Genomic DNA, 18,445 nt, shown 5'->3' with positions numbered 1-18,445 from the left:
CACTGATCATCCCTAAAGCCAACACATCATTTGGCCGCCTTTCGTTCCAGTACTCTGCTGCCTGTGACTGGAACGAATTGCAAAAATCGCTGAAGTTGGAGACTTTTATCTCCCTCACCAACTTCAAACATCAGCTATCCGAGCAGCTAACCGATCGCTGCAGCTGTACATAGTCTATAGGAAAATAGCCCACCCATTTTCACCTACCTCATTCCCATACTGTTTTTATACTGTTTTTATTTATTTATTTTTCTGCTCTTTTGCACACCAATATCTCTACCTGTACATGACCATCTGATCATTTATCACTCCAGTGTTAATCTGCAAAATTGTATTATTCGCCTACCTTCTCATGCCTTTTGCACACATTGTATATAGACTGCCCATTTTTTTCTACTGTGTTATTGACTTGTTAATTGTTTATTCCATGTGTAACTCTGTGTTGGTCCTTCTGTAGCTCAGTTGGTAGAGCATGGCGCTTGTAACGCCAGGGTAGTGGGTTCGATCCCCGGGACCACCCATATGTAGAATGGATAAAAGCGTCTGCTAAAATGGCATATATATATCTTGGCCAGGTCGCAGTTGCAAATGAGAACTTGTTCTCAACTAGCCTACCTGGTTAAATAAAGGTGAAATAATAAAAAAATAAAAAAAGATTCTCGATTGGATTCAGGTCTGGACTTTGACTTGGCCATTCTAACACCTGGATATGTTTATTTTTTAACCATTCCATTGTAGATTTTGCTTTATGTTTTGGATCATTGTCTTGTTGGAAGACAAATCATCAGGTTTTCTTCCAGAATGGTCCTGTATTTGGCTCCATCCATCTTCCCATCAATTTTAACCATCTCCCCTGTCCCTGCTGAAGAAAAGCAGGCCCAAACCATGATGCCACCACCATGTTTGACAGTGGGGATGATGTGTTCAGGGTGATGAGCTGTGTTGCTTTTACATCAAACATAACGTTTTGCATTGTTGCCAAAAAGTTAAATTTTGGTTTCATCTGACCAGAGCACTTTCTTCCACATGTTTGGTGTGTCTCCCAGGTGGCTTGTGGCAAACTTTAAACAACACTTTTTATGGATATCTTTAAGAAATGGCTTTCTTCTTGCCACTCTTCCATAAAGGCCAGATTTGTGCAATATACGACTGATTGTTGTCCTATGGACAGAGTCTCCCACCTCAGCTGTAGATCTCTGCAGTTCATCCAGAGTGATCATGGGCCTCTTGGCTGCATCTCTGATCAATCTTCTCCTTGTATGAGCTGAAAGTTTAGAGGGACGGCCAGGTCTTGGTAGATTTGCAGTGGTCTGATACTCCTTCCATTTCAATAGAATCTTTTGCACAGTGCTCTTTGGGATGGTTAAAGCTTGGGAAATATTTTTGTATCCAAATCCAGTGTCTATATATACATATATGTGTGTATATATATACATACATATATGTGTATATATATATACATACATATATGTGTATATATATATGTGTATATATATATGTGTGTATACATATGTGTGTGTATATATATATACATATATGTGTGTGTATATATATATATATGTGTGTGTGTGTATATATATATATATATGGTCTTGGCCATTGTGGAGAGGTTGGAGTCTGTTTGATTGAGTGTGTGGACAGGTGTCTTATACAGGTAACGAGTTCAAACAGGTGCAGTTAATACAGGTAATGAGTGGAGAACAGGAGGGCTTCTTAAAGAAAAACTAACAGGTCTGTGAGACTTGGAATTGTTACTGGTTGGTAGGTGATCAAATACTTATGTCATGCAATATATATATAATATAATATACACTGCTCATAAAAATAAAGGAAACAATAAAATAACACATCCTGAATCTGAATGAATTAAATAATCTTATTAAATACTTTTTTTCTTTACATAGTTGAATGTGCTGACAACAAAATCACACAAAAATGATCAATGGAAATCAAATTTATCAACCCATAGAGGTTTGGATTTGGAGTCACTCAAAATTAAAGTGGAAGACCACACTACAGGCTGATACAACTTTTATGTAATGTCCTTAAAACAAGTCAAAATGAGGCTCAGTACTGTGTGTGGCCTCCAAGTGCCTGTATGATCTCCCTACAATGCCTGGGCATGCTCCTGATGAGGTGGCGGATGGTCTCCTGAGGGATCTCCTCCCAGACCTGGACTAAAGCATCCGTCAACTCCTGGACAGTCTGTGGTGGTTGGAGCGAGACATGATGTCCCAGATGTGCTCAATTGGATTCGGGTCTGGGCGGGCCAGTCCATAGCATCAATGCCTTCCTCTTGCAGGAACTGCTGACACACTCCAGCCACATGAGGTCTAGCATTGTCTTGCATTAGGAGGAACCCAGGGCCAACTGCACCAGCATATGGTCTTACAAGGGTTCTGAGGATCTCATCTCGGTACCTAATGGCAGTCAGGCTACCTCTGGCGAGCACATGGGAGGGCTGTGCAGCCCCCAAAGAAATGCCACCCCACACCAAGACTGATCCACCGCCAAACCGGTCATGCTGGAGCATGCCCCCATGCTCTGGACACTACGCTGACAGACACAGCAAACCTTTTTGCCACATCTTGCATTGATGTGCCATCCTGGATGAGCTGCACTACCTGAGCCACTTGTGTAGGTTGTAGACTCCAACTCATGCTACCACTAGTGTGAAAGCACCGCCAGCAATCAAAAGTGACCAAAACATCAGCCAGGAAGCATAGGAACTGAGAAGTGGTCTGTGGTCCCCACCTGCAGAACCACTACTTTATTGGGGGTGTCTTGCTAATTGCCTATAATTTCCACCTGTTGTCTATTCCATTTGCACTATTGTCAATCAGTGTTGCTTCCTAAGTGGACAGTTTCATTTCACAGAAGTGTGATTGACTTGTTTAAGTGTTCCCTTTATTTTTTTGAGCAGTGTATATCACTTTGCCTTATGGGAAGGTGCTCCATCATGCTGGAAAAGGCATTGTTCGTCACAAAACTGTTCCTGGATGGTTGGGAGAAGTTGCTCTCGGAGGATGTGTTGGTACTATTCTTTATTCATGGCTGTGTTTAGGCAAAATTGTGAGTGAGCCCACTCCCTTGGCTGAGAAGCAACTCCACACATGAATGGTCTCTTAGGATGCTTTACTGTTGGCACGACACAGGACTGATGGTAGCGCTCACCTTGTCTTCTCCTGACAAGCTTTTTTCTGGATGATCCAAACAACCAGAAAGGGGATTCAGCAGAGAAAACGACTTTACCCCAGTCCTCATCAGTCCAATCCTTGTACCTTTGGCAGAATATCAGTTTGTCCCTGATTTTTTCCTGGAAAGAAGAGGCTTCATTGCTGCCCTTCTTGACACCAGGCCAGCCTCACTGTGCGTGCTGATGCATTCACATCTGCCTGCTGCCATTCCTGAGCAAGCTCTGTACTGGTGGTGCACCGATCCCGCAGCTGAATCAACTTTAGGAGACGGTCCTGGCACTTGCTGGACTTTCTTGGGTGCCTTGAAGCCTTCTTCACAACAATTGAACCGCTCTCCTTGAAGAGCCGATAAATGGATGATTTAGGTGCAATCTTACTGGCAGCAATATTGCCTGTGAAGTCCTTTTGTGCAAAGCAATGACGACGACACTTGTTTCCTTGCAGGTAACCATGGTTGACAGAGGAAGAACAATGATTCCAAGCACCACCCTCATTTTGAAGCTTCCAGTTTGTTATTCGAACACAATCAGCATGACAGAGTGATCGACAGCCTTGTCCTCCTCAACACTCACACGTGTTAATGAGAGAATCACTGACATGATGTCAGCTGGTCCTTTTGTGGCAGGGCTGAAATGCAGTGGAAATGTTTTTGGGGGATTCAGTGCATTTAAATGGCAAATCGGGACTTTGCAATTAATTGCAATTCATCTGATCACTCTTCATAACATTCTGGAGTATATGCAAATTGCCATCATACAAACTGAGGCAGCAGACTTTGAAAATTTGTGTCACTCAAAACTTTTGGCAAGGACTGTAATTATACAATAGTTATCTTTTGTTTGTTTTTAATCCCATCCTTCAGCTACCCTCAACACATCCCATATATCTCTGAAGACCATCCAGTTTCATTCTATTTTGCTAATATTTTTAACTGTGCTTTTTCACAAACGTTCTAAACATTTTACAGACACAGTATATTTGACCTTATTTACCTTGTTTTTTTCTCCCACCCTTCAGCTCCCTTCTACCCCTCCCAATCTCTCACTTAACATAAACTATGCAACTACTATATGGAATCATGTAGTAATCAATATCATGTAGAAACCAAAAAAGTGTTAAGTTAAAGAAATCAAAATATATTTTAGATTCTTGAAAGTAGCCACCCTTTGCTTTGATGAAAGCTTTGCACAATCTTGGCATTCTCTCAACCAGCTTCATGAGGTAGTCACCTAGAATGCATTTCAATTAAAATGTGTTTCCTTTTATTCTTCTTTCCTTCTTAATGGCAATCGATCTCTAAACACCATCCATTTTTTTCTTCTAATTACCATGTATTTTCAACTGTGCTGTGAAAAGTTCTGAACCTTTCTATTCACGTACATTTTTTCCAAAAGTATTATTATATTATTGATCGATTGACTATGACTTTTCAAATCACCCAGCAGTGATATTTGCAGTTAACTCTTTCTCTGAACCTCCCCCACACAATAATTCAACCCCTCTCAGTAGCCCCTGTCCTCAAATATATTTTTTTTATTTCCCATCTATCCTTCTATCTTTCTATTTCCCATCTCTCCTTCTCTCAACCCTGAGTCATGTTCCAACCATGTCCTCTGAAATATTTGCATCAATAGCATTTCTATCGATTCAGTTTCAATTAATGAGTTCTCATTCAGTGTCATCACAGTGCATGTTGTAACCCATGTACAGTACCAGTCAAAAGTCTGGACACACCTACTCATTCAAGGGCTTTTCTTTAGTTGCACTATTTTCTACATTGTAGAATAATAGTGTAGACATCAAAACTATGAAATAACACAAATGGAATCATATTGTATTAAAACAAGTGTTAAACAAATCAAAATATATTTTATATTCTCCGAAGTAGCCACCCTTTGCTTTGATAAAAGCTTTGCACATTCTTGGCAGTCTCTCAACCAGCTTCACGAGGTAGTCCCCTGGAATGCATTTATATTAACAGGTGTACCTTGTTAAAAGTCCATTTGTGGAATTTCTTTCCTTATTAATGCATTTGAACCAGTCAGTTATGTTGTGACAAGGTAGCAATGATACACAGAAGATATCCCTATTTTGTTATGCAAGAACAGCTCAAATAAGCAAAGAGAAACGACAGTCCATTATTACTTTCAGACATGAAGGTCAGTCAATCCGGAAAATCTCAAGAACTTTGAAAGTATATTCAAGTGCAGTCAAAATCCATCAAGCGCTATGATGAAACTGGCTCTCATTAGGACTGCCACAGGAAAGGAATACCCAGAGTTAATTCTAATGAACTTATCCTCTGCAGGAGAGTTAACAGCCTGAGAAATTGCTGCCCAAATAAATGCTTCATAGTTCAAGTAACAGACATCATAACATCAACTGTTTAGAGGAGACTGCGTGAATCAGGCCTTCATGGTCGAATTGCTGCAAAGAAAACACTACTAAAGGACACCAATAAGAAGAAGAGACTTGCTCTTCCAAGAAACACGAGCAATGGACATTTGACCAGTGGAAATATGTCTGATGAGTCCAAATTTGAGATTTTTAGTTCCAACCGTGTCGCAGAGTAGGTGAACGGACGATTTCCGCATGTGTAGTTCCCACTGTGGAGGTGTGATGGTGTGGGGGTGCGTTGCTGGTGACACTGTCTGATTTATTTAGAAATTAAGGCACATTTAACCAGCATGGCCACCACAGTATTCTGCAGCGATATGTCAAACCATCTGGTTTGTGCTTAGTGGGACTATCATTTGTTTTTCAACAGGACAATGACCCAACACACCTCCAGGATGTGTAAGGACTATTTGACCCCTTAATGCAACCACTGTGTCAGATTTTAAAAAAGCTTTACGGAAAAAGCACACCATGCAATAAACTGAGTACAGCGCTCAGAGACCAAAACAAGCCATACAGATACCCACCATGTTGTGGAGTCAAAAGAAGTCAGAAATAGCATTATAAATATTCACTTACATTTGATGATCTTCATCAGAATGCACTCCCAGGAATTCCAGTTCCACAATAAATGTTTTGATTGTTCGATAAAGTCCATAATTTATGTCCAAATACCTCCTTTATTTTTGCGCGTTTAGTTCACAAATCCAAATTCACAAGGGGCAGGCACTTAGTTCCGACGACAGTTCCATTACAGTTCGTAGAAACATGTCAAACGATGTATTTTATCATACATCTTCAATAATATTCCAACCGGACAATTCCTTTGTCTTTAGAAAGGAAAAGAAACGCAGCTAACTCTCAAGGGCTCACGCGAGACTGAGCATTCTGCCAGACACCTGACTCAAACAGCTCTTATTCTCTCCCCCTTCACAGTAGAAGCCTGAAACAGGGTTCTAAACACTGTTGACATTAGTGGAAGCCGTAGGAAGTGCAATTGGACCAAATTCTACACTGAATGGCAAAGACTTGAAAACCTACAAACCTCAGATTTCCCACTTCCTGGTTGGATTTTGTCTCAGGTATATGCCTGCTATATGAGTTCTGTTATACTCACAGACATCATTCAAACAGTTTTAGAAACTTCAGAGTGTTTTCTATCCATATATACCAATGATATGCATATATTAGCTTCTGGGCCTGAGTAACAGGCAGTTTACTCTGGGCATCTTATTCATCCAAGCTACTCAATACTGCCCCCCAGGACTGTTGGAAAAGCATTAGAGGTGAAGCTGGTTGACAGAAAGCCAAGTGTGCAAAGCTGTCATCAAGGCAAAGGATACTTTAAAGAATATAAAATATATTTTTATTTGTTTAACACTTTGTTGGTTACTACATGATTCCATGTGTTTTATTTCATAGTAGTCAAAATAAAGAAAAACCTTTGAATGAATACATGTGTCCAAACTTTTGGACTGGTACTGTAAGTGCAGATAACAATGGGCTTACAGTAGGCTATTTAGCATCTCCACAGAACACAAGGTGATTACTTGCCGTACGTGGTTTTAGCAGCCATTGGTAAAACATTACATATGGCATTCAAGCTTGCAATAAGGCTCAGTAGATATACATTGATGGAAATGTCTGCTTAAAGCAAGCTTGCTGATATTAGATTATAATTGTTCTCATCGAATGTCGTGAAGCTTGCTATAAGCAGATATCTACTGTGGTAATTCAATTACCTAAGAGCACCACACTAGTATATCAAAGCAGGTGTTTGATCCAATAGTAGTCCAACTCCTGATGCAGTTAGCCACACAGCAGTAATATGCCCAGTCAGTCAAGTGAAATGAGAGAGCGCTTCTCCACATGGTAAAACAATCATGTCTGCTTTATTACGCTCCATCTCTAGCTGTGTGAACTACCTGAATATGCCCCAGTGTTGTGTTCAGCGGGAGCAATAAAGGAGTTAACTTACTTTGAGGCCCCGGACTCTAGTCTAGCAGTGACGCTCACACCTTCAGAACCGCATACATAAGTACAAATACAAAGAAAAACATGACAGTGATGCCCCCCGCTGATGACATCACATAATGACTCACCCTCTGGTCTGTAGTGGGCCACGATGGTTACAGTCTGCCCAGCATTTTTCAGTGCCGCAGCCGCCTGCTCGTGAGTGGCGCTGCGGAGGTCCACCCCGTTCACCTGCAAGCGGGAAAAGCAGAAAGGAGACAAGTCATCAGGTTCATGTTCATGCTAATCAAGCAACCTCGCTCTCACAAGACTTTAGTCAACCAGGCAAGTGTTCGAGAACACATTATCTTTTACAATATCGACCTGATCAAGTGTAGCAAAGCAGACAAATGGAGAATAAAGCTCAACTTAAAAACTGAAGAAAAATAATAATATCAGTGCCTTTAGAAAGTATTCATACGCCTTGACTAATTCCACATTCTTATATTGCAGCCTGAATTCAAAATGTATTAAATAGATTTTTTTCCTCACATCTACACACAATACCCAACAATGAAAAAGTGAAAATATGTTTTTAGAAATGTTACTAATTGTGTTAAGAATTGCTTTTACACTTAAAAAAAAACATTTTATATAAAGGCTGTAACAAACTAAATGTGGAAAAAGTCAAGGGTTGTGAATACTTTCTGAAGGCACTGTATACAACAGACAACATGAATAGGGTGTAACACAGAGCATTAAAAACACAATGGGACACAAGTGGTACTAAAAAACTGTTAAAACGGGTAAGACTGGAGCTCATTTTGACTATCCCCAGTAGGCGAAATTGGCTGTAATGACGACATTGTGACCAGCTTGGCCCGCTGGGTACAGTAACTTACACAAGACTGGCGATGATGGAAATATCTGTGCAAATGGATTGAAGATTGTTTTGCACATTCCATTTTGTGTGTGTTAGTGTAGCATGGCTGTGCCCATGTTTGTAAGTGCAATAGTGTGTTTGAAGATGTTCTTACAGACGGTGTGTGGCTGTGTGTGCCTTCAAACTCGGTGTGTGTGTGTGCAAGTGTACGTGCTAGAGTGCCGGCATGAGTATGCACGTGTTAGGTTATCCTTACAGAGACGAGGCGGTCTCCTTTCCTCAGCTCGCCACACAGATCTGCAGGTCCCCCTGCCAGGATGAAGGAGATGAAGATGCCCTCTCCGTCCTCTCCACCCACTATGTTGAAGCCCAGGCCCGTCGCCCCTCTGTGGAGCACCACCTTCCTGGGCTCTCTGGGAAGACACGACAAAGAATAATGGATAAAGTCCTCAGTCAGATTATTTCTCTAAAGTAATATGGTGGTGGTTGTGAATCCTCGTAGTAAAGTCCATAGATTTAAAACAAAAAAATCAAAAGGTAACATTTTAGATTAAGTATGCTCTTATACCTGTATAGTAACAGTCACAGTAGTAACATCAAATAAACATATTACAAAACAACATACAACAGTGCTATTGCTACTACAGTGCTTGATTCACCTCACACTACATACTGTAAATCTGGCAATTTCATTATAACTGCACTATAACATCAATGTTTTGAACTATTGAACCAATACATGTCATTTTAATATACAACCACTAGGGGGAAAAGGCCATGTTAATTCTCGTGATGTGTGGCACAATAAGGATACAAGGCTGGAGAGATGACATTTCACTATGTATTACTTAAGCACAATCTGGATGGTTCTTCATCTCTTAAATGCTTCAATCTTGATTCAATCACTATTATATATTACCCATTGATTTTTTTACCACTAGAACCGCTTGGCCTCAAGTCATTCTGACTGCAACATTCTAACATTTCATTAGTTTAGGTTACTGTAGGCTATACGTAAAAACAAAAACAAACAAATTCATCTGTTCAATCAATTTTATTTGTGGAATGCCTGTTACAACTATGAACCAGAACTTCAGTGCTGGAACACGGTAATATCTTATTTTTATGACAAAATAAAACAAATACCAACACCCACAGTCAGCAAGAAGTCCTAAACATAAACGGCAAGTGGCCTTGATGAAGTGAAAATCTGCACAAATGCAATAATGCCATTATAATGGATCTAAGTTTTGATATGACAGCAATCGAGCTCGTGCCAGTGAGTCTTCACACAATGGCATCAGTTGGATTTTAATTAGCGGTTATCGCTTGTCCTAACAGTTGACACAAATCTTTGTAACTTTCACTTGCGTGACACACTGACATACCTTTGTTTAGTTGTAGTGCATAACAGTCTCCGGTTCTCTCTATTGAGTCCCCTTTGTCTTGTAATTTTTCAGCACCGCTGTGCAGGTGCCTTATTTTGCGCATAGGGAGCTCCCGTCTCACTTTGTTCATGGTGCCGGCAAATTGTCCATGGTCACATTTCTCCGCTTGCCTCAAGCCTCATCACCACATTCTCTGGCAGTTGCTCACCTGCTGCCCGATGTGGATCTTTTCCCAGACATTGAAAGCCAGCATGTACAATTAAGCACGCTTTCACTGTGTAGCCTACTCAAAGTAGGCCAGAGTAGACTAATGAGACTGGATTCTGTGGACTGATTTAGGATACATCCCACTTTGATATTATATTATTATAACAGATCAAGACAATAGAATGGCCTGCCCTGTTTTGTCATTCACAATTGGTAATTACACAATTATGCAGTGTTCGCTTCCCCGAGCTCATCAACTCACCCATTCTCTGCATCATACTTTACATAATGTATTTAATATGCGGTGTGTGAAATTTGTGGTATTGTTTAGTTCAATTTTTGCAATTATTGATTGGGGTGGTCATCAGCTGGGCAATGCACTTTCAACTGTCAGAAGAAGGAGTGGAGAAGGCCCTACTGTCGGGGGAAGGAGTAGCTAAGGGAGAAATCCATTATAAAAATGATATGCCCTCCTAAAACTTAGTTATAACTCCAGTTCTGTTTGTGATTTTAAGATTTTAACACCGACAGTGTGTTATATAGACTTATTTAGTTAAAGCCAAAGGAAGGGAACATGACTTAAAAATGGCAGAGTAACATAACCGTTTGATTCAGGAGCAGTCAAAATGACTGCTGAGTTCTAGTGTTAAAAGGGGCCATCTGCAGTTGCTGCATTCAATTTTTGACTTATAAATTAATTATACATACCAATTGATTCTTGAAGAATATACACTACACGACAGAAAAGTACAGTGCCTTCGGAATTATTCAGACCCCTTGACTTTTTCAAATTGGTTAGGTTACAGACTTTTTCTAAAAATGTATACATTCTTCTTTCCCTCATCAATCTATACACAATACCCCATAACGACCTAGCAAAAACAGGTATTTTCTTTTGCCCATTTATAATAAAAAATAATAAAAAATGGAAATATTACATTTACACAGGTATTCAGACCCTTTACTCAGTACTTTGATGAAGCACCCTTGGCAGCAAATACAGCCTCGAGTCTTCTTGGGTCTCTGACTTCCTCCCTATAGGATGTCTCGTCGTTGTTGGTGATCAGGCCTACCACTGTTGTGTCGTCTGCTAACTTGATGGTGTTGGAGTCATGCCTGACCATGCAGTCATGGGTGAACAGGGAGTACAGGAGGGGACTGAGCACGCACCCCTGGGGAGCTCCAGTGTTGAGGATCAGCGTGGTAGATGTGTTGCTACCTACCCTCCCCACCTGGGGATGGCCCGTCAGGAAGTCCGGATCCAGTTGAAGAGGGAGGTGTTTAGTCCCAGGATCCTTAGCTTAGGGATGAGCTTTGAAGGTACTATGGTGTTGAACGCTGAGCTGTAGTCAATGAATAGCATTCTCATGTAAGTGTTCCTTTTGTCCAGGTGGGAAAGGGCAGTGTGGAGTGCAAGAGATTGCATCATCTGTGGATCTGTTTGGGCGGTATGCAAATTGGAAAGGGTCTAGGGTTTCTGGGATAATGGTGTTGATGTGAGCCTGCCAACCTTTCCAAGCACTTCATGGCTACAGACGTGAGTGCTATGGGTCTGTAGTCATTTAGGCAGATTGCCTTTGTGTTCTTGGGCACAGGGACTATGGTGGTCTGCTTGAAACATGTTGGTATTACAGACTTAACCTATTGGAACCCCCCCCGGATCTGTGATAATTGTCATCAACTACACTAAATAGCATAGGTCAAATAATCTTACTAGAAAATATTTATATTCATGAAATCACAAGTGAAATATAGCGAAACACAGCTTAGCCTTTTGTTAATCACCCTGTTGTCTCAGATTTTGAAATTATGCTTTACAGCGAAAACAATACAAGCGTTTGTGTAAGTTTTTATATCCAAATACCTCCGTTAGTTTGATGCGTTATGCCTAGGAATCCACCGGAAATAGCGGTCACGACAACGCAGACAAAAATTATATCCATAATATCGACAGAAACATGGCAAACGTTTTTGTATAATCAATACTCAAGGTGTTTTTACAAATATCTATTCGATAATATATCAACCGGGACAGTTGGCTTTTCACTAGGACCGGGAGGAAAAATGGCTACCTCTCTGTTTAGCGCAAAAATCACACTGAGAGCCAACAACTGACCACTTTCGCAATTTCGACGTTTATGCTCATTCTTCAAAATAAAAGCCCGAAACTACGTCTAAAGGCTGTAGACACCTTAGGGAAGCCACAGAAAAAGGAATCTGGTTGATATCCCTTTCAATAGGCAATAAGGGATGCATAGAAATACAGGGGTTTCAAAATAAAGTCACTTCCTGATTGGATTTTTCTCAGGATTTCACCTGCATTATCAGTTGTTATACTCGCAGACAATATTTTTACGGTTTTGGAAACTTTAGAGTGTTTCCTATCGTAAGCTGTCAATTATATGCATATTCTAGCATCTGGTCCTGAGAAATAGGCAGTTTACTTTGGGACGTTATTTTTCCAAAAATAGAAATAGTGCCCCCTAGCTTCAAGAGGTTAATCAGGGACATGTTGAAAATGTCAGTGAAGACACCTGACAGTTGGTCAGCACATGCCCGGGGCACACGTCCTGGTAATCCGTCTGGCCCCGCAGCCTGGTCTTAAAGGTCTTTAAAGGTCTTACGTCGGCTGATGCTGAGAGCTGATGCTCTCATGCATGCCTCAGTGTTGCTTGCCTCGAAGCGAGCATAGAAGTGATTTAGCTCGTCTGGTAGATTTAGCTCGTATGATCAATGGAAACAGGATGCACTTGAGCTCAATTTCGAGTCTCATAGCAAAGGGTCTGAAAACATATGTATATAAGGTATGTGTAAAAACACGCACGCACGCACGCACGCACGCACACACACACACACACACACACACACACACACACACACACACACACTTCTAAAAACCTGTCAAATGGTTCAAAAACTTGACTATGATGTGACTACACCATACACAACAGATCTGTTAAACATTAGGTTAGGTTATTAGGTTATCTACTTTGGATCATGCTGTATGCTCTTGTCAGATCAGGGTCGAATTAATTAGGATCCAAACTGAAGATACAGACTTGAACATGTCCAATAAATGTTTTCATTATGGTTTTGATACAATTTACTATGGTGTGTACTAATGAATAAAACTCAGTGTTTTTTTCAGGGGCTGGAGTGATGTCCTCTGATTTTGCCACCCTCATAATGAAGCCCTCTTTGCCATGCATGCCAAACAACCCCTCCCTATATTGAGAAAAAGAAGAGGAAAAGGGAGAGACAGTAGCTAATTTTCCAACCAATCGGGTCTCATATGTTTCTTTCTTGTTAAGCATATCCCATCCTGGAGTCTGAGACTTATGGGAATCTGTGGGAGAGAAGTGGAATTTATGCTAATTTAACAGAAACTCTAGCTACACATAGTTTTAGTATCATTAGCATGATTTCTACCATTTAGGCTTAAGCCAGTTACGTTATCCACTACTAGCTAATAATAATAGCTAGCTAGTGTTTAACATTACTTGCTAAAACTAATAGCTAGCTATCAAAGGTGAAAGGGGTTAGCTAGTTATCACAATTGTTGCTAATACAGTAGATAGTTGGCTAGTTTGCGAGCTAGATAGTAAGTTAGTCTTAACATTGGAACCACTAGTGTGCTGACAAAGAACGCAAGCTAACGTAAACTCACGTAAACTCGTACATGGTCTGTACAATTGCACTTATTTTAGCGGCCCAATAACGTAATACTTCTAGACCAACTGTAATGTCAATACCATTGTATAGCACAATTTCTCCCCTTTCCAAAAGAATCAATTACATGCCTGTTTCTGCATAATTCAAGCAGGCAATGAGCCCCGTCCGGTCTTTTTAAAAATGGCGCGTGGGGAAGCGAAACTAATGCGTGATAGTGAGAAGGAGAGATGTTGTGTGGGAAAAGTGCTTTTCCCCCCACTCGATCTGTCCAACTTTTCGTCTCTAAAATGTAAATAAAACAATGTAAAGAGTTTATCTAATGTGTCATTTACATACCTATTTGAAGGTTTGTGTCGAATTTGAATAAGGTTTTTAGGGTGGTGCTAAAGTGATCTTAGAAGTAAACAGCGGCTTTGAGAATGATGATCGCATGCAATGATGATGCAAACAATGACTAGGTATCTCCCCTTTACCCTCGTCACTGTCAATTTCTTGTTTTTAAAGGATAATAAAAGTGCTACACCTGGTGGAGAGATGCGTGCTGTAGGTTACGACATGACACGTCAAGATGTAATGGATGGTCAGTTTTTTCAAATTTTCTCCAATACTATAGAGCCATTACCATGTTGATCAACGCCTGAATAGAAACCTAGTTCACACCCCCGATTTTGACACCAACACAGTCCCATTTAGTTTTCTTTGTAGCCTCGTTTGAATGTTGCGGCTGCGCACATTTGTACGGAATGGGGTGAGTTTACGTTAGCTAATTTAACAGCTACCTAGCTAGAGATTGTACCGGAGTTCAAAATTTGGATAACTAGCTAGGTAGCATGCTAATCCAAAAAAGGCTAGCTTTAACAAATTGCATGGAAATTCTGTCATGTCTATGTTCGCTAGCTAACTGGCAGCTGCAGTTTATTAGCTAGTGAGCCAAGCTAACTAGCCAGCAAACGTGATCTAACTAACTGTATCATGCCACAGATTATCTTGTGCTAAATAGTCTAGCAGAATATCTATATTCAAAAATACATTTTAGGTTTTACCTAATGCTAGCAAGTAAACATTTCCTAGCCAGTATTGAGGACAGAGGTGCTATCAAATGTTAGATAGATAGCTGCGCAGTGTGTTAAATCAACCAGCAGAACTTTTGTATCTAAAAGTGAAATTCGCAAAGATAAATTACCCTCTTCTCCCCGTCACCATTTTTATCTGGTGAACAACATTTATTTAGAGTAATCTCTTCTGTCTGGCCTTAGCACACTTCTCATAGACAGGTCCATCTTGATTCTTAACGAAACACTGTGACATGATGTCAGTGTCAGCAAGTTCTGTGCATGTTCCAGGACGTCTTTATTCAAGCGCGTTTCTCAGATGGCCAGATCAATGAAACCAGTGAACCACACCAATAATATGTCTCGAACTCTTCAGATAAACCTTCATTCCTGAAATAAATAAGTGTACCAATGCATCATCAGGGTTTCAAACACGGGGCAAGACATAGTTGACCCCCTTTCTTTCCATTGGTCTGAACACCAACCATATTTTTTCCTTGGACAGAGCAACAATGTATTTGAATTTATTATTGATCCCCATTAGCTTGCTGCCAAAGCAGAAGATAATTTTGCCGGACCCCCGGAAGAGTAAGGCAGTTTATGCAATTTAAAAAACATTACAATACATTCACAGATTTCACAACACACTGTGTGCCCTCAGGCCCCTACTCCACCACAAACACAAACTCAGCAAAAAAAGAAACGTCCTCTCACTGTCAACTGCGTTTATTTTCAGCAAACTTAACATGTGTAAATATTTGTATGAACATAACAAGATTCAACAACTGAGACAAACTGAACAAGTTCCACAGACATGTGACTAACAGAAATTGAATAGTGTGTCCCTGAACAAAGGGGGGGAGTCAATCAAAAGTAATAGTCAGTATCTGGTGTGGCCACCAGCTGCATTAAGTACTGCAGGTCATCTCCTCCTCATGGACTGCACCAGATTTGCTAGTTCTTGCTGTGAGATGTTATCCCACTCTTTCCACCAAGGCACCTGCAAATTCCCAGACATTTCTGGGGGGAATAGCCATAGCCCTCACCCTCCGATCCAACAATGGGATTGAGATCCGGGCACTTCGCTGGCCATGGCAGAACACTGACATTCCTGACTTGCAGGAAATCATGCACAGAATGAGCAGTATGGCTGGTGGCATTGTCATGCTGGAGGGTCATGTCAGGATGATCCTGCAGGAAGGGTACCACATGAGGGAGGAGGATGTCATCCCTGTAACGCACAGAGCTGAGATTGCCTGCAATGACAACAAGCTCAGTCTGATGACACACCGCCCCAGACCATGACGGACCATCCACCTCCAAATCGATCCTGCTCCAGAGTACAGGCCTCGGTGTAACGTGCATTCCTTCGACAATAAAGGCAAATCCGACCATCACGCCCGTTGAGACAAAACGGGGACTCGTCAGTGAAGACCACTTTTTGCCAGTCCTGTCTGGTCCAGCAACGGTGGGTTTGTGCCGATAGGCGATGCTGTTGCCGGTGATGTCTGGTGAGGACCTACCTTATAACAGGCTACAAGCCCCCAGTCCAGCCTCTCAGCCTATTGCGGACAGTCTGAGCACTGATAGAGTGATTGTGCGTTTCTCGTGTAACTCGGGCAGTTGTTCTTTCCATCCTGTACCGATCCTGTGCAGGTGTTGTTACACGTGGTCTGCCACTGCGAGGACAATCAGCTGTCCGTCCTGTCTCCCTGTAGTGCCCTGGCCACATCTGCAGTCTTCATGCCTCCTTGCAGAAAGTCAGCAAACCACTGCCAGCTAACCTTTAGCTCGGAAAGCTCTCGCCAGTTCGTACAACGTGACTCAAACCAGAGCATAACGAACCTATTTTTTTCCCTCCATATCCCCGGATTCCTACTGCAAACTCTGAACATTTTCATCTAGATCTTCACAATTAACTAACCTCAGTCTCAGGTAACTACTCCTGGCTAGCGTTTCCATCCCGGAGCAAGCACCAATTAGCCTGAAGCTATCCCGGCTAGGGCACCTGGGCTACCACCGAAACCCACTCCTAGGCTACAATATCCGGACCCCTTCTACTGCCGGTACGGGGCACAGAACCCCGCCATGTCATGTTTTGTCATATATTGTCTTGTCCTTGTGCTTTCCCTTCTGTTCGTTTCCCCCTGCTGGTCTTATTAGGTTCTTTCCCTCTTTCTATCCCTCTCTCTCTCCCTCCCTCTCTCCCTCTCTCTCTATCGTTCCGTTCCTGCTCCCAGCTGTTCCTCATTCTCCTAACTACCTCATTTACTCTTTCACACCTGTCCCCTATTTTGCCCTCTGATTAGAGTCCCTATTTCTCCCTCTGTTTTCCGCTTTTGTCCTTGTCGGATCATTGTTTGATGTTCGCCGTTCTGTGTCCTTGTTCCGCCCTGTCGTGTTTTACCTTCTTCAGAAGCTGCGTGTGAGCAGGTGTCAAAGTCAGCTACGGCCGGTGCCTTCCCGAAGCGACCTGCAGTCTGTGGTCGCGTCTCCAGTCATTCCTCTCTACTGACGAGTGGATTTCAGTTTTCCTGTTTTTGCATTTACCTAGATAATATCCAGGATTATCGCTTTTGTTTAAAACTGGAATAAAGAATCTGTTTCCGTTAAGTCGCTTTTGGGTCCTCATTCACCAGCATAACAGAAGGATCCGACCAAGAATGGACCCAGCGACTACGGATTCTCGCAACACTGCCGTCGAGATCCAGGGAGCAATGCTCGGCAGACACGAGCAGGAATTGTCTGCTGCTCGTCATGCCGTTGAGACCCTGGCCGCTCAGGTTTCCGACCTCTCAGGACAGTTTCAGAGTCTTCGTCTCGTGCCACCAGCTACTTCCTGGTCTTCCGAGTCTCCGGAACCTAGGGTTAATAACCCACCATGTTACTCTGGGCAGCCCACTGAGTGCCGGTCCTTTCTCACCCAGTGTGATATAGTGTTCTCTCTCCAACCCAACACATACTCAAGAGAGAGAGCTCGGATCGCTTACGTCATTTCACTCCTTACTGGTCGGGCTCGGGAGTGGGGCACAGCTATCTGGGAGGCAAGGGCTGAGTGTTCTAACAATTATCTGAACTTTAAAGAGGAGATGATACGGGTTTTTGATTGTTCAGTTTTTGGTAAGGAGGCTTCCAGGGCCCTGGCTTCTCTATGTCAAGGTGATCGATCCATAACGGATTACTCTATAGAGTTTCGCACTCTTGCTCTCTCCAGTGACTGGAACGAGCCGGCGTTGCTCGCTCGTTTTCTGGAGGGACTCCACGCTGAGGTTAAAGATGAGATTCTCTCCCGGGAGGTTCCTTCCAGCATGGACTCTTTGATTGCACTCGCCATCCGCATAGAACGACCGGTAGATCTTCGTCACCGAGCTCATAGAAGAGAGCTCGCGTTAACTGTGTCCCCCCTCTCCCCGACCAATCCTCTACGACTGGAATACCGACATAATCTGCCCAAGGATTCCAACAGGCCCCTCAGGTGCGACGCTAGCCCCGGTCTGCTAACTGCAAGCTTGCTTGAACCGGTCTGCTAACTTCTAGCCCCGGTCTATTAACTGCTAGCTTGCTTTCCCTGGTCTGGAACTGCTTGCTTGCTAGCCCCGGTCTGCTAAGTGCTAACTTGTTAGCCCCGGCTGACTAACTGCTAGCACCGGCCTGCTAACTGTCTGAATCGCAGTGTCCCCAGCCAGCCTAACCAAT

The 18,445-nt window shown here is 42.2% G+C and overlaps 1 protein-coding gene across 30 annotated transcripts in view; it reads right to left on the bottom strand.

Annotated features, from left to right (window-relative positions):
* dlg1b (discs large MAGUK scaffold protein 1b) overlaps positions 1–18,445 on the bottom strand; it is a 250,592-nt gene that overhangs the window by 51,063 nt on the left and 181,084 nt on the right. For all 30 annotated transcript variants that reach the window (XM_046321076.1, XM_046321075.1, XM_046321079.1 and 27 more), the window contains 2 exons: positions 8,687–8,843; positions 7,697–7,799 (listed from right to left, as the gene is read on the bottom strand). In XM_046321076.1, coding sequence (XP_046177032.1) covers positions 7,697–7,799; positions 8,687–8,843 — 260 coding nt within the window. The remainder of the gene's footprint in view (positions 1–7,696; positions 7,800–8,686; positions 8,844–18,445) is intronic.

This window comes from Oncorhynchus gorbuscha, linkage group LG22 (genome assembly GCF_021184085.1).
Source record: "Oncorhynchus gorbuscha isolate QuinsamMale2020 ecotype Even-year linkage group LG22, OgorEven_v1.0, whole genome shotgun sequence".
NCBI classification, from domain to species: domain Eukaryota; kingdom Metazoa; phylum Chordata; class Actinopteri; order Salmoniformes; family Salmonidae; genus Oncorhynchus; species Oncorhynchus gorbuscha.
Note: the sequence above shows the minus strand (reverse complement) of the source record. Positions and strands in the feature narration are given on the sequence as shown.